Source organism: Ornithorhynchus anatinus, chromosome 4 (genome assembly GCF_004115215.2).
Source record: "Ornithorhynchus anatinus isolate Pmale09 chromosome 4, mOrnAna1.pri.v4, whole genome shotgun sequence".
Lineage (NCBI taxonomy): Eukaryota > Metazoa > Chordata > Mammalia > Monotremata > Ornithorhynchidae > Ornithorhynchus > Ornithorhynchus anatinus.
Window position 1 is genome coordinate 93,162,736 of NC_041731.1, and position 13,599 is coordinate 93,176,334.

General features: G+C 48.0%; 1 protein-coding gene across 2 annotated transcripts in view; it reads left to right on the forward strand.

The window, feature by feature from the left end:
• The window catches only part of ALG14 (ALG14 UDP-N-acetylglucosaminyltransferase subunit), a 105,102-nt gene that overhangs the window by 10,153 nt on the left and 81,350 nt on the right, over positions 1–13,599 (forward strand). For both annotated transcript variants that reach the window (XM_029061940.2, XM_029061939.2), the window contains exon 2: positions 6,869–7,020. In XM_029061940.2, the coding sequence (XP_028917773.1) occupies positions 6,869–7,020 (152 nt within the window). The remainder of the gene's footprint in view (positions 1–6,868; positions 7,021–13,599) is intronic.

Genomic DNA, 13,599 nt, shown 5'->3' on the forward strand with positions numbered 1-13,599 from the left:
TAAAATGGGGATTAACTGTGAGCCTCACGTGGGACAGCCTGATGACCCTGTATCTCCCCCAGCGCTTAGAACAGTGCTCTGCACATAGTAAGCGCTTAACAAATACCGACATCATGATTATGTCCATACCTGCAATTTATTTATTATATTAATGCCTGCCTCACCCCCCTCTAGACTGTAAACCTACTGTGGGCAGGGACTGTGCCTCTTTATTGTTCTGTTGTCCTCTCCCAAGTGCTTAGTACAATGTTCTGCACACACTAAGTGCTCAATAAGTCTGATTGACTATTGTGCTATCCCAACCATCTAGTACAGTACTCCTGAGAGGTGCCCAATAAGTGATGTTTTGTTAATGATGATGGTGGTGAGAAGAGATGTTGTAACTAAATTGCAAAATAATTAATCGCAGATGCTTAAAATGATGGGGAAAGCTTTGAATCGGGTTGACTGGGTTTTTACGTGACTAGGGTTTTAATGGGAAGCAGCGCGGCTCAGTGGAAAGAGCACGGGCTTGGGATTCAGAGATCATGGGTTCGGCTCCTCCCCCTCTCCCTTCCCTTCCCCTCCGCTCATTTGTATATATTTTTATTACCCTATTAATTTTGTTAATGAGATGTACATCCCCTTGATTCTATTTATTGCAATTGCTTTTGTCTGTCTGTCTCCCCTGATTAGACTGTGAGCCCATCATTGGGCAGGGATTGTCTCTATCTGTTGCCCAATTGTCCATTAAGCGCTTAGTACAGTGCTCTGCACATAGTAAGTGCTCAATAAATACTACTGAATGAACGAATGAATCCCTGCTCTGCCACTTGTCAGCTGTGTGACTGTGGGCAAGTCACTTCACTTCTCTGTGCCTCAGTGACCTCATCTGTAAAATGGGGTTGAAGACTGTAAATCCCACGAGGGACAATCTGATCATTCTGTATCCACCCCAGCGCTTAGAACAGTGCTCTACACATAGTAAGCGCTTAACAAATACCAACATTATTATTATTATTATGTGCTTAGTACAGTGGTTTTTACAGTGGCTAAATACTATTACTAAATAATCAGTGGAAAGAGCCTGGGCTTCGGAGTCAGAGGTCATGGGCTCGACTCCCGGCTCTGCCACTTGTCAGCTGTGTGACTGTGGGCAAGTCACTGAACTTCTCTGTGCCTCAGTTACCTCATCTGTAAAATGGGGATTAACTGTGAGCCTCACGTGGGATGACCTGATCACCCTGTATCTACCCCAGCGCTTAGAACGGTGCTCTGCACTTAGTAAGCGCTTAACAAATACCAACATTATTATTATTATTATTATTATTATTGATTGTCCGTTAAAGAACAAGCGTGACCTGTTTAGAATATCAACTATATTCAATGCCAGTTCCTCCTGGAACTCTGGGGTGGTTTCCTCAGAGAGATTTTATGGAATGGAACGGAATGGAATGGAATCAGTTTGTTAATAAACAAGTGCATTGAAAGAAATTATTCCCTCATAAGACTAATTTGGCTGGGAGCAAATTCAGCAGGGATTAAGATTTCCTTATCATGAGAAACAGAAGTCTTGTTTATGATTGCAGAATGGACTATATGAACTGAAGCTTTTATCATTATTAATTAGCCCATCTGTGCAAACAAGTCAGAAACAAGCTACCAGCCCACAAGCACATTTACGAGTGGGCTTTCTCGTTTAGGAGGTTCTCAGATGATAAAATCTATTTTTTTCCCCCTTTTGGCAGTCATAAAATTGTTACAGCTCCTGAGAAGAGGATGCTTGGCAATTCGCAAGATTTAATTATCACTGTTATTATCATTACCACTGAAGATCCCATCTTGCTTCGTCTCAAATTGAGAATCACGCTTGTTGTTCTTTTCAACTCTTGGTGGAAACCGGGGAGAGGATTGTTTGTATCATTAGGAGGATGGCAGAAATTAATTCCCCTTTGAAACGCAACCACCCTAGGATCGCCATTGTTCTAGTTTTCTAAGGGACAGTTTCCACTTTATTATTACTATTCTATTTATTTAGGGATAGTTTCTACTTAATTATTACTATTCTATTTATTTTATTAATGGTGTGTATATATCTATAATTCTATTTATTTATTTTGATGCTTTTGATGTCTGTCTACTCGTCTTGTTTCGTCGCCTGTCTCCCGCCTTCTAGACCGTGAGCCCATTGTGGGGCAGGGATTGTCTCTATCTGTTGCCGAATTGTACTTTCCAAGCGCTTGGTACAGTGCTCTGCACACAGTAAGGGCTCAGTAAATATGACTGAATGAATGACTGGTGCTGATTTGGTACTTTTTATGGTACTTGTTAAGCGCTTACTATGTGCCAGGCACTGTGTTAAGCACTGGGGTAGATACAAAATGTTCAAGTTGGACACAGTCCCTGTCCAACCAGAGCTCACAGTCTTAATCCTCGTTTTACAGATGAGGTAACTGAGGCACAGAGCCGCATGGCCTTGTGGATAGAGCACGGGCCTGGAAGTCAGAAGGACCGGAATTCTAATCCCGGCTCTGCCACTGGTCTGCTGTGTGACAGTGGGCAAGTCACTTAACTTCCCTGTGCTTCACTTACCTTATTTGTAAAATAAGGATTAAAACTATGACCTCCATGCAGGAAAGAGATTGTGTCCAACCCGCTTAGTTTGTATCCACCCCAGCACTTAGTATAGTGCCTGGCGCATAGTAAATTCTTAACAAGTACAACAATTATTACTATTATTGTTAAGTGACTTGCCCATGGTCACACAGCACACAAGTGAGCGAGCCAGAATTAGAACTCAGATCCTCCTGACTCCCAGGCCTCAGTTCTTTGGCTGAGGAGGGGGGGATCTTTGTTTTCAAGTACCTGCGAGGGGAACAACATTACCCTGAAGCAAGTGGAAGGGTCAGCGGGACCACCTTGGAGAAATGTTCTAGTTGTGGGGCTCTTCGACTCGTATTCATTCATTCAATCATATTTATTAAGCGCCTACTGTGTGCAGGGCACTGTACTAAGCACTTGGGAAAGTACAACGCAGCAATAAACAGTGACATTCCCTGCTCACAACGAGCTCACAGTCTAGAGGATAGCAATAGCATTCACTGTAGACTATAAACTCCCTGTGGGCAGGGATTGTCTCTACCAACTTGATTGTATTTTACTTTTTTTTTAAATGATATTTGTTAAGCGCTTACTTTGCATCAGGCATTGATTGATGATGATGATGATGGTATTTGTGAAGTGCTTACTGTGTGCCCCAGCACATAGTTCTAAGCTCTTGGGTGGATACAAGGTAATTAGGTTGTCCCAAGTGGGGCTCACTGTCTTAATTCCCATTTTACAGAAGAGGTAACCGAGGCCCAGAGAAGTGAAGCGACTTGTCCAAGGTCACGTAGCAGACTAGTGGCGGGGGCGGGATTAGAATCCACGTCCTCTGACTCCCCAGCCCGAGCATTTTCCACTAAGCCACGGCGCTTCTTCGCTGGCAGAGATTAAAAATAATCAGGTTGGACATGGTCCATCTCTGACATGGGGTTTACAGTCTTAAACTCCATTCATTCATTCAGTCAATCGTATTTATTAAGTGCTTACTGTGTGCAGAGCACTGTACTAAGCGTTTGGAAGACTACAGTGCAGCAGTAAACAGACGTGTTCCCTGCACACAATGAGTTACAGCCTAGAGGGAGGGGGAATAGACATGAATATAAATAAATGAATGACAGATAGGTACATGAGTGGTTTGGGGCTGGGATGGGGGGGAAGAACAAAGGGAACAAGTCCGGGTGACGCAGAAGGGAGTGGGAGGAGAGGAAAGGAGGGCTTAGTCAGGGAAGGCCTCTCGGAGGAGATGGGCCTTCAAATAAGGCTTTGAATGGAGGGAGAATGGTGGATTTGAGGAGGGAGGGCGTTCCAGGCCAGAGGCAGGACGTGGGAGAGGGGTCAACGGCAAGATAGATGAGGTTGAAGCACAGGGAGAAGGTCAACATTAGAGGAGCCAAGTGTGCGGACTGGGTTGTAGTAGGAGAGTAGCGAGGAGAGGTAGGAGGGGGCGAGGCGATGGACTGCTTTAAAAACAAGGGTGAGGAGCTTCTGTTTGATGCCTAGGTGGATGGGCAACCACTGGAGTTTTTCAAGGAGAAGGGTGACGTGTCCTGAATGTCCTGATCGTTTCTATAGACAAATATCCGGGCAGCAGATTGAAGCGTGGACTGGCGTGGGGAGAGGCAGGAGGCTGGGAGGTCAACAAGGAGGCTGATGCAGGCATCCAGGCGGGATGGGATGAGCGATTGGATTAATGGGATAGCAGGTTGGATGGAGAGGAGAGGGCAGATTTTAGCGACGTGGTGAAGGTGGGACCGACAGGATTTAGTGATGGGTTGGATATGGGGGTCGAATGAGAGAGAGGAGTCAAGGTTACGGGCTTGTGAGGCAGGAAGGAGGGTGGTGCCGGCTACAGTGATGAGAAAGTCAGAGGGAGGACAGGGTTTGGGTGGGAAGATAAAGAGCTCCGTTTGGGACACGTTAAGCCGGAGGGGACGGGAGGACATCCAAGTAGAGATGTCTCGAAGGCGGGTGGAGATGTGAGACTGCAGAGAGGGAGAGAGATCAGGGCAGGAGATGGAGATTTGGGGATCGTCCGTGTAGAGGTGGTAGTCGAAGCCATGGGAGCCAGGGAGTTCTCCAAGGGATGAGGTAACCGACCACGGAGAATGGAACTTAATCATGGTACTTGTTAAGTGCTCACTGTGTGCCAAGCACTGTTCTAAGCAGTGGGATAGATACAGGTTAATCAGGTTGGACTCAGTCCCTGTCCCACATGGGGTTCACACTCTTAATCTCCATTTTATAGATGAGGTAACTGAGGCCCAGAGAAGTGAAGTGACTTGCCCAGAGTGTGGTGCTCCGAATCCCGGGCCTGTGCTCTATCAGCTAATCCATGCAGCTCCTCCAAGATAATTGACTCCTATGGGGATCAAACCCACGCCTTCGACGTTATTAGCGCCACGCTCTCACCCACTGAGCTAACCGGCCGGCCTGGTTAATTGAAGTGACGTGCCCAAGGTCACACAGCAGACAAGCGGTGAAGCCGGGATTAGAACCCAGGTTCTAATCTGACTCCTCTCTCTTACCTCTCTGGCCGGTCATTCTCGGTCTCCTTCGCCGGCGCCTCCTCCCCCTCCCATCCTTTAACTGTTGGAGTTCCTCAAGGGTCAGTTCTCGGTCCTCTTCTGTTCTCCATTTACACTCACTCCCTTGGTGAACTCATCCGCTCTCACGGCTTTGACTACCATCTCTACGCAGATGACACGCAGATCTACATCTCCGCCCCTGTCCTCTCCCCCTCCCTTCGGGCTCGCATCTCCTCCCGCCTCTGGGACGTCTCCACCTGGATGTCGGCCCGCCACCTAAAACTCGACATGAGCGAGACCGAGCTCCTCATCTTCCCTCCCAGACCCGGTCCTCTCCCAGACTTCTCTATCACCGTGGATGGCGCGACCATCCTTCCCGTCTCTCGGGCCCGCGATCCCGGTGTCATCCTTGACTCGTCTCTCTCGTTCACCCCACGCATCCTATCCGTTACCGAGACCTGCCGGTTTCACCTCTACAATATCGCCAAGATCCGCCCTCTCCTCTCCACCCAGACGGCTACCTTACCGCTACGGGCTCTCGTTATATCCCGTCTAGACTACTGTGTCAGCCTTCTCTCCGATCTCCCTTCCTCCTCTCGCCCCGCTCCGGTCTATTCTTGACTCCGCTGCCCGGCTCATGTTCCCGCAGAAACGCTCTGGGCCTGTCACCTTCTTAAACACCTCCAGTGGTTGCCTATCGACCTCCGCTCCAAACAAAACCTCCTCACTCTAGGCTTCGAGGCTGTCCATCCCCTCACCCCTTCCTACCTCTCCTCCCTTCTCTCTTTCTACCGCCCACCCCGCACGCTCCGCTCCTCCGCCGCCCACCTCCTCACCGCCCCCCGTTCTCTCCTATCCCACCGTCGACCCCCCGGGCCACGTCCTCCCGCGGTCCCGGAACGCCCTCCCTCCTCACCTCCGCCAAACTGATTCTCTTCCCCTCTTCGAAACCCTACTTAAAACTCAGCTCCTCCAAGAGGCCTTCCCACACTGAGCTCCCCTTCTCCCTCTACTACCTCTACCGTCCCCCCTTCACCTCTCCGCAGCTTAACCCTCTTTTCCCCCCATCTCCCTCTGCTCCTCCCCCTCTCCCTTCCCATCTCCTTGGCACTGTACTCGTCCGCTCGACTGTATCTATTTTCATCACCCTATTTATTTTGTTAATGAAATGTACATCGCCTCGATTCTATTTAGTCGCCATTGTTTTTACGAGACGTTCTTCCCCTCGACTCTATTTATCGCCATCGTCCTCGTCTGTCCGTCTCCCCCGATTAGACCGTAAGCCCGTCGAACGGCAGGGACCGTCTCTATCTGTTGCCGACTTGTTTGTTCCAAGCGCTTAGTACAGTGCTCTGCACATAGTAAGCGCTCAATAAATACTATTGAATGAATGAATGAATGAATGAAGATGAGGTCACTGAGGCACAGAGAGGTTATGTGACTTGCCCACAGTCACACAGCTGACAAGTGGCAGAGCCGGAATTCGAACTCATGACCTCTGACTCCCAAGCCCGTGCTCTTTCCACTGAGCCGTGCTGCTTCTATACACACACATATCTGTGTGTGTGTAAATGTCTGTATATATAGGTATATATAGATATGTATTTATTTTAATGGTATTTGTTAAGCACTTACTATGTGCCAGGCACTAAGTGTTGGGATAGTTGCAAGCTAATCAGGTTGGACCCAGTCTATGACCCACATGGGGCTTACAACCCTGTGATTTCCTAATCCGATGGAGCCTCGATTTTGTTTTTCAGGAGGTCATACCACAGAAATCCTCAGGCTGCTTGGGAGTTTGTCCCCCGCCTACAGACCAAGACATTATATCTTCGCCGATACAGATGAAATGAGCGCTGAGAAAATCTGTTCTTTTGAGCAAAACAGATCGGAGAAATCCTCCCAGACAGCGGTAAGGTAAACTCTGATTTCTGCGAAATTACCGGTGGAACTCTTATGCGTTAGTCACTTCAGAAAACACGAATGTGGTTCTTGAAGTCTCTCTGGACCAAAATCAGTCCAGAAAAACTCACCACAAAATAGGCATCCACTACAAGACCCTAGATTGCGCAGCGTCTTCTTCGAGCGATTCAACGGCCTGTTTATTAAAGTGAACGAGAGCGTTTGTCTATGACATAATTCCCCTGTTTGGAATATATCGAAGTGTTGAAAAGCCAGAGTTGTTTCACTAGGTATGCCCTTCCCTCTCTTTCCCTCTCGGTCTGGAGTTTATATTGGCTACGGGACTATGCACACGCACTTCTGAACTTGCTCAACTCTTCTTTTAAAATTCGTCGTAGAGCTTTTGCATTTATTACACGTTCGAAAGACTTCCCGACTAATTCCTCTATCTCTTCCAAATCAAACTTCTGTCTGCCATGAAACACATTTCTCAGCTGCATGCTACTTTTTCCAAATCTCAGCCTGGCATTTTGAAAAGGATGTCTGACTCTACTATTCAGCGTACAAAAATAGGACTGTTCTTCCCTGCGGTGTATTTTGGGAAATTTCATGCTCGAACGGATCCGTTAAAGAGCCCGGGTGCCTTCGTGGTAGGCGTGACTAGCCATTTCCTAGGTAGGTGGACAAGGCTAAAAAGACTCGCCGTGCTATTCAAAGAAGCCGCTTGAAACGGGGGGCGGGGGGCGACGACAAAACACAACAAAGAAAATGAACTTTTGAAAAATAAAGCAAATCTTTATTTGCAGAGTGAAGTAATTGTTTTCTCTTGTGAGGAAGAGATTCTTTTTTACTCACATGATCGCCCCACCCCGATTTTTGATGAGGAAATCGAAGATTATTTTTTGCATCCTGTAATTGGGAGTAGTGAAAGCCTGAGCTGGGGGAAGAGGAGGAAGGGCAGCAGGTGAAAACGGACGGATGAGGGTAGTTGATGTATTAAGATTAGGGTTAGTGTATGAGAGGTAGGACAATATAGCACTATTGAGGAGAGTTACTTACTGAGCACTTATGGTTCGCCACAGAATTAGAAGTATGAGGTGCTCTCTCAGCTTCCTAATAATAATATTCATTCATTTAGTCGCATTGATTGAGTGCTCACTGTGTGCAAAACATTCATTCATTCAATCATTTGTATTTATTGAGCACATACTATGTGCAAAGCACCGTAGGAAGCGCTCGGGAGAGTACAGTATAACAACAGACAGTCATGTTCACCACCACAAATGAGAAGGAGAGCAGACATTAATATAAATAAATCAGCCAATAAATTACAAATATATACATATGTGCTATGGGGATGGGAGGGAGGATGAATGAAGGTTGAATGAATACTAATTGTGGCATTTGTTAAGCGCTTACTATGGGCCAGGCACTGTACTAAGTACTGGGGGTGGATAGAGGCGAATCGGGTTGGACACGGTCCCTGTCCCACGTGGGGCTCGCAGTCTCAATCCCCGTTTTACAGATGAGGTAACCGAGGCCCAGCAAGCGAAGCGACTTGCTCGAGGTCGCACAGCGGACAAGGGGCTGAGCGGGGATTAGAACTCAGGTCCTTCTGACTCCCAGGCCCGGGCTGTAGCCCGTGGGCCACAAGAACCTGTAGCGTGGCGGGCAGGGCCCGGGCTCCCCTCCCAGGAGGATTGGCTTGCAGAGGGAGCCTCATCCGGCTGAGTTTGATGCCTTACCTCACCCATTCTCCAGGCCAGCCACGTTGTTCTGATCCGTGGCTCAGTGGAAAGAGCCCGGGCTGGGGAGTCAGAGGTCATGGGTTCAAATCCCGGATCCGCTGCTTGTCAGCTGTGTGACTTTGGGCAAGTCACTTCACTTCTCTGTGCCTCCGTTCCCTCATCTGGAAAATGGGGAGGAAGACTGTGAACCCCACATGGGACAACCTGATCACCTTGTATCCCCCCAGCGCTTAGAACGGTGCTTTGCACGTAGTAAGCGCTTCACAAATGCCATCATTATTATTATAACTGGCGTTCTGTCTGGCTCAACTGAACAGTAAGCTTGACGTGGGCAGGGAATGCATCTACCAACTCTGTCGTATCGCACTCTCCCAAACGCACGGTACAGCACCAGGCGCATAGTAAGCGCTCAATAAACGTCCAGTGAAATGAGGACAGAATTAGTTGGGTAATTATAATAATTATGATGATGGCATTTGTGAAGCGCTTACTGTGTGCCCAAGCCCTGTTCTAAGGTCTCAGGTCGATACAAGGTAATCAGGTTGACCCATGTAGGGCTCACAGTCTTAATCCCCGTTTTCCAGATGAGGTAACTGAGGCACAGAGAAGTGACTTGCCCACAGTCACCCAGCTGACAAGGGGCGGAGCTGGGATTAGAACCCATGACCCCTGACTCCCAAGCCCGGGCTCTTTCCACTGAGCCACGCTGCTTTAAAAAGTGCAGTCTTCCAGGAGCTATGCTCAGGGCCGGGGTAGGTACAGTGTGTTGGTATTTGTTAAGCGCTTACTATGTGCAGAGCACTGTTCTAAGCGCTGGGGTAGACACAGGGGAATCGGGTTGTCCCACGTGGGGCTCACGGTCTTCATCCCCATTTTACAGATGAGGTCACTGAGGCCCAGAGAAGTGAAGTGACTTGCCCACAGTCACACAGCTGACAAATGGCAGAGCCGGGATTCGAACCCATGACCTCTGACTCCAAAGTCCGTGCTCTTTCCACTGAGCCACGCAAGCTAATAAGATTTTGTTGTGAGCAGGGAACACGTCTCCCAATTCTATTATCATGGTGTAGTAGATAGAGCTTGGGCCTGGAAGTGAGAAGGTCATGGGTTCTAATCCCGGCCCTCTTTTTCTTTTCTTCAGCTCCCTTCTGCGTTGCCCTGACTTGCTCCCTTTATTCATCCCCCCTCCCAGCCCCACAGCACTTTGGTACAGATCTGTCATTTATTTCTTTATATTAACATCTGTCTATGCCACCAGACTGTAAGCTCACTGTGGGCAGGGAATGTGTCTGTTATATTGTACTCTCCCAAACGCTTAGCACAGTGCTCTGCACACAGTGAGCACTCAATAAAGACAATTGACTGACTGATAGGGCAGCAGTGTAGTTTCCAGAATTTCCACATCCTCTAGAAGCAGCGGGGTACAGTGGAAGGAGCCCGGGCTTGAGAGTCAGAGTTCATGGGTTCGAATCCCGGCTCCGCCTCCTGCCAGCTGCGTGACTTTGGGCAAGTCACTTAACTTCTCTGTACCTCAGTTACCTCCTCTGTAAAATGGGGATTAAAACTGTGAGCCCCATGTGGGACAACCTGATCACCTTGTATCCCCCAGCGCTTAGAACAGTGCTTTGCACATAGTAAGCGCTTAACAAATACCACCATTTTTTAGACCCGTTCCACGTTAGACCCAAACCTGCGCGGCACAGTGCCGATATCTCAAGCTAACTATATTAGAAAGAATGATAATAGTGATATTTGTTAAGCGGTTGCTTTGTGCCAAGCCGCTGGCATTGGATGAGACCATTTGTTTGGACGGGGACCCTGTCCCACATGGGGTTGACAGGCTCGGAGGGAGGGATGATGGCTTGTTTAATCCCCATTTTACAGATGAGGAAACTGAGGCACAGAGAAGTTAATGGACCTGCCCGAGGTCACACATCGGGCAAGCGCCTGAGCCAAGGTCAGAAGCCAGGTCCTCTGACTTCCGGACCCATCTTGCTCTTTCCACTGAGTCCCGTTGTTTCTCAGGAAAGTAAGTAAAGGCCTCCATCAGGTATTAGCTTGTTTTTTTTTTTATCCTGTGGTCACGTTTAAACTTTGACCGTGGATGTGTGCCAGAATATAGTGATTTCTGTTGGAGAATGATTTGCAATTTAGAACCTCCTGTCTCTCCCCGCTCCCGTCTATACTTCACTGTCCTGCCCGGATTGTCTTTCTACAGAAAAGCTCTGGGCCTGTCACCCCCCTCCTCAAAAACTCTCCAGTGGTTGCCTATCGACCTCCGCTCCAGACAAAAACTCCTCACTCTAGGCTTCGAGGCTCTCCGTCACCTTGCCCCCTCCTACCTCTCCTCCCTTCTCTCTTTCCACCGCCAACCCAGCACGCTCCGCTCCTCCGCCGCGCACCTCCTCGCCGTCCCTCGGTCTCGCCTATCCCGCCGTCGACCCCCGGGCCATGTCCTCCCGCGATCCTGGAACGCCCTCCCTCCTCACCTCCGCCAAACTAACTCTCTTCCCCCTTTCAAAGCCCTGCTGAGAGCTCACCTCCTCCAGGAGGCCTTCCCACACTGAGCCCTCCCTTTCCCTCTGCTCCTCCTCCCCTCCCCATCGCCCCGACTTTCTCCCTCTTCTCTTCCCCCTTTCCCGCCCGACAGCACTTGTGTCTCTTTTTACATATTTATTATTCTATTATTTTATTAATGATGTGTATTTATAATTCTATTTATCTATAATACTATTGATATGCTATAATCTATGTGCTATTGATGCCTATCTATTTGTTTTGTTTTCTGTCTCCCCCACTTCTAGACTGTGAGCCTGTTGTTGGGTAGGGATTGTCTCTGTTGCCGAATTGTACTTTCCAAGCGCTTAGTCCAGTGCTCTGCACACAGTAAGCGCTCAATAAATACGATTGAATGAGTGAACGAATGAATGAAAGCAGACCGGGAGCCCGCTGTGGGCAGGGATTGTCTCTATTTGTTGCTGAATTGCACTTCCCAAGCGCTTAGTACAGTGCTCTGCACACAGTAAGCGCTCAATAAATACGATTGAATGAATGAAGGAAAATAATTCTGAAGTAGAAAAATATCCTGGCCCTAAAAAAAAAAGGGAAAAAAGCTGATTTAACAGTGGCTCTCTTTATCCACAAGAGGGGGAGCTAAGTTAATGCACCAAATACAAAGGCTTTATTGTCTCCAACTCTTGAATTGAACCCAGCTGGACTACCTTTCTTTCATAATAGAGACACACTGCTTGATAACAAAAGTTAGCGTACTTTTCAGTTTGTGGACTTGAAATCTGCACTGCAGATCATCTGTAGCTTTATCATTCTCTTAGAGGTGATAAAGATGAAGGTGAACAGTGTTTTCTAATTTCCAAATGGTAGTATTCTCTCTGCTTTTCTAAATTCTGTTTTTTTTTTATGGTATCCGTTAAGTGCCTACTATGCGTCAAACACTGTTTTAAGCGCTGGGGTAGATACAAGTTAATCAGTCCAGATAGAGTCTCTGTTCCACAAGGGGCTCGCAGTCAAGCAGGAGGGAGAATAGGTATTGAATCCCCATTTTGCAGCTGAGGAAACCGAGGCACGGAGAAGTAGAATGACTTGCCCATGGTCACACTGAAGGCAAGTAGCAGAACTGGGATTAGAACCAGATCCTCTGGCTTCCAAGCCTATGCTTTATAATAATAATAATAATAATAATAATAATAATGTTGGCACTTGTTAAGCGCTTACTGTGTGCCAAGCTATGTTCTAAACACCGGGGTAGATGTCCCCTCTGGGGGGTCAGAGTCTTCATCCCCATTTTACAGATGAGGTAACTGAGGCACAGAGAAGTTAAGTGACTTGGCTAAGGTCACACAGCTGACAAGTGGCAGAGCCGGAATTAGAACGCATAACCTCCGACTCCCAAGCCCATGCTCTTTCCACTAAGCCACGCGCTGCTTTATCCACTAGGCCACGCCGCTTCCCATTTAAGTGTAATATTGAAGTTAAATCTTTAATACAATCATATTTATTTCAGTCCTATTTATTGAGCACTTACTGGGTGCAGAACACTGTCATAAGGGCTTGAGAAAGTACCGTATAACAATAAGCAGACACATTCCCTGTCCTCAACGAGCTTACAGTCTAAAAGGGGAGACAGACGTTAATATTAATAAATAATTTACAGATGTGTACCTGATGCCTTGGGGCTGGGAAGGGGGATGAATAAAGGGAGCGAGTCAGGGTGATGCAGGAGGGAGTGGGAGAAGAGGAAAGGGGGGCTTAGTCAGGGAAGGCCTCCTGGAGGAGATGGGCCTTCGATAAGGCTTTGAAGGGGGGCAGAGAAATTGTCTGTCAGATCTGAGGAGGGAGGGCGTTCCAGGCCAGAGGCAGGACGTGGGCGAGGGATTGGCGGGTGAGATCGACGAGATCGAGGTACAGTGAGAAGGTTAGCGTTAGAGGAGCCAAGAAGACCTAATCATGGAAGTCTTTCCATAATTAGCACTTATCATTTGAATACCCATCATCAGCGCTTCTGTAAGCATATCTATTTGTACATTAATCAGCTATTCAGATTTATCGAGATATTTCATCCTGGCTTATTCATTCCCCTCCTCACCGGATCCTCGTTCCTCCTTCTCTTCTCCGTCTCGTGCCTTCCACCTCTGACCTCCCTCCGGCCTCTTCCCTCCTTCACGTCGAACGAGCACGACTCTCCCCATCTCCAAAGCCATTTTGAAATCCCGTTTCCTCTAGGAGACCTTCTCCGATTGATTTCTGATATTCCCACTTTATATCCTGCCACTGCCAGGTCAGCACTCCCGGGCCGTCTGAGTGCTAAAGTACCATAAAATCTC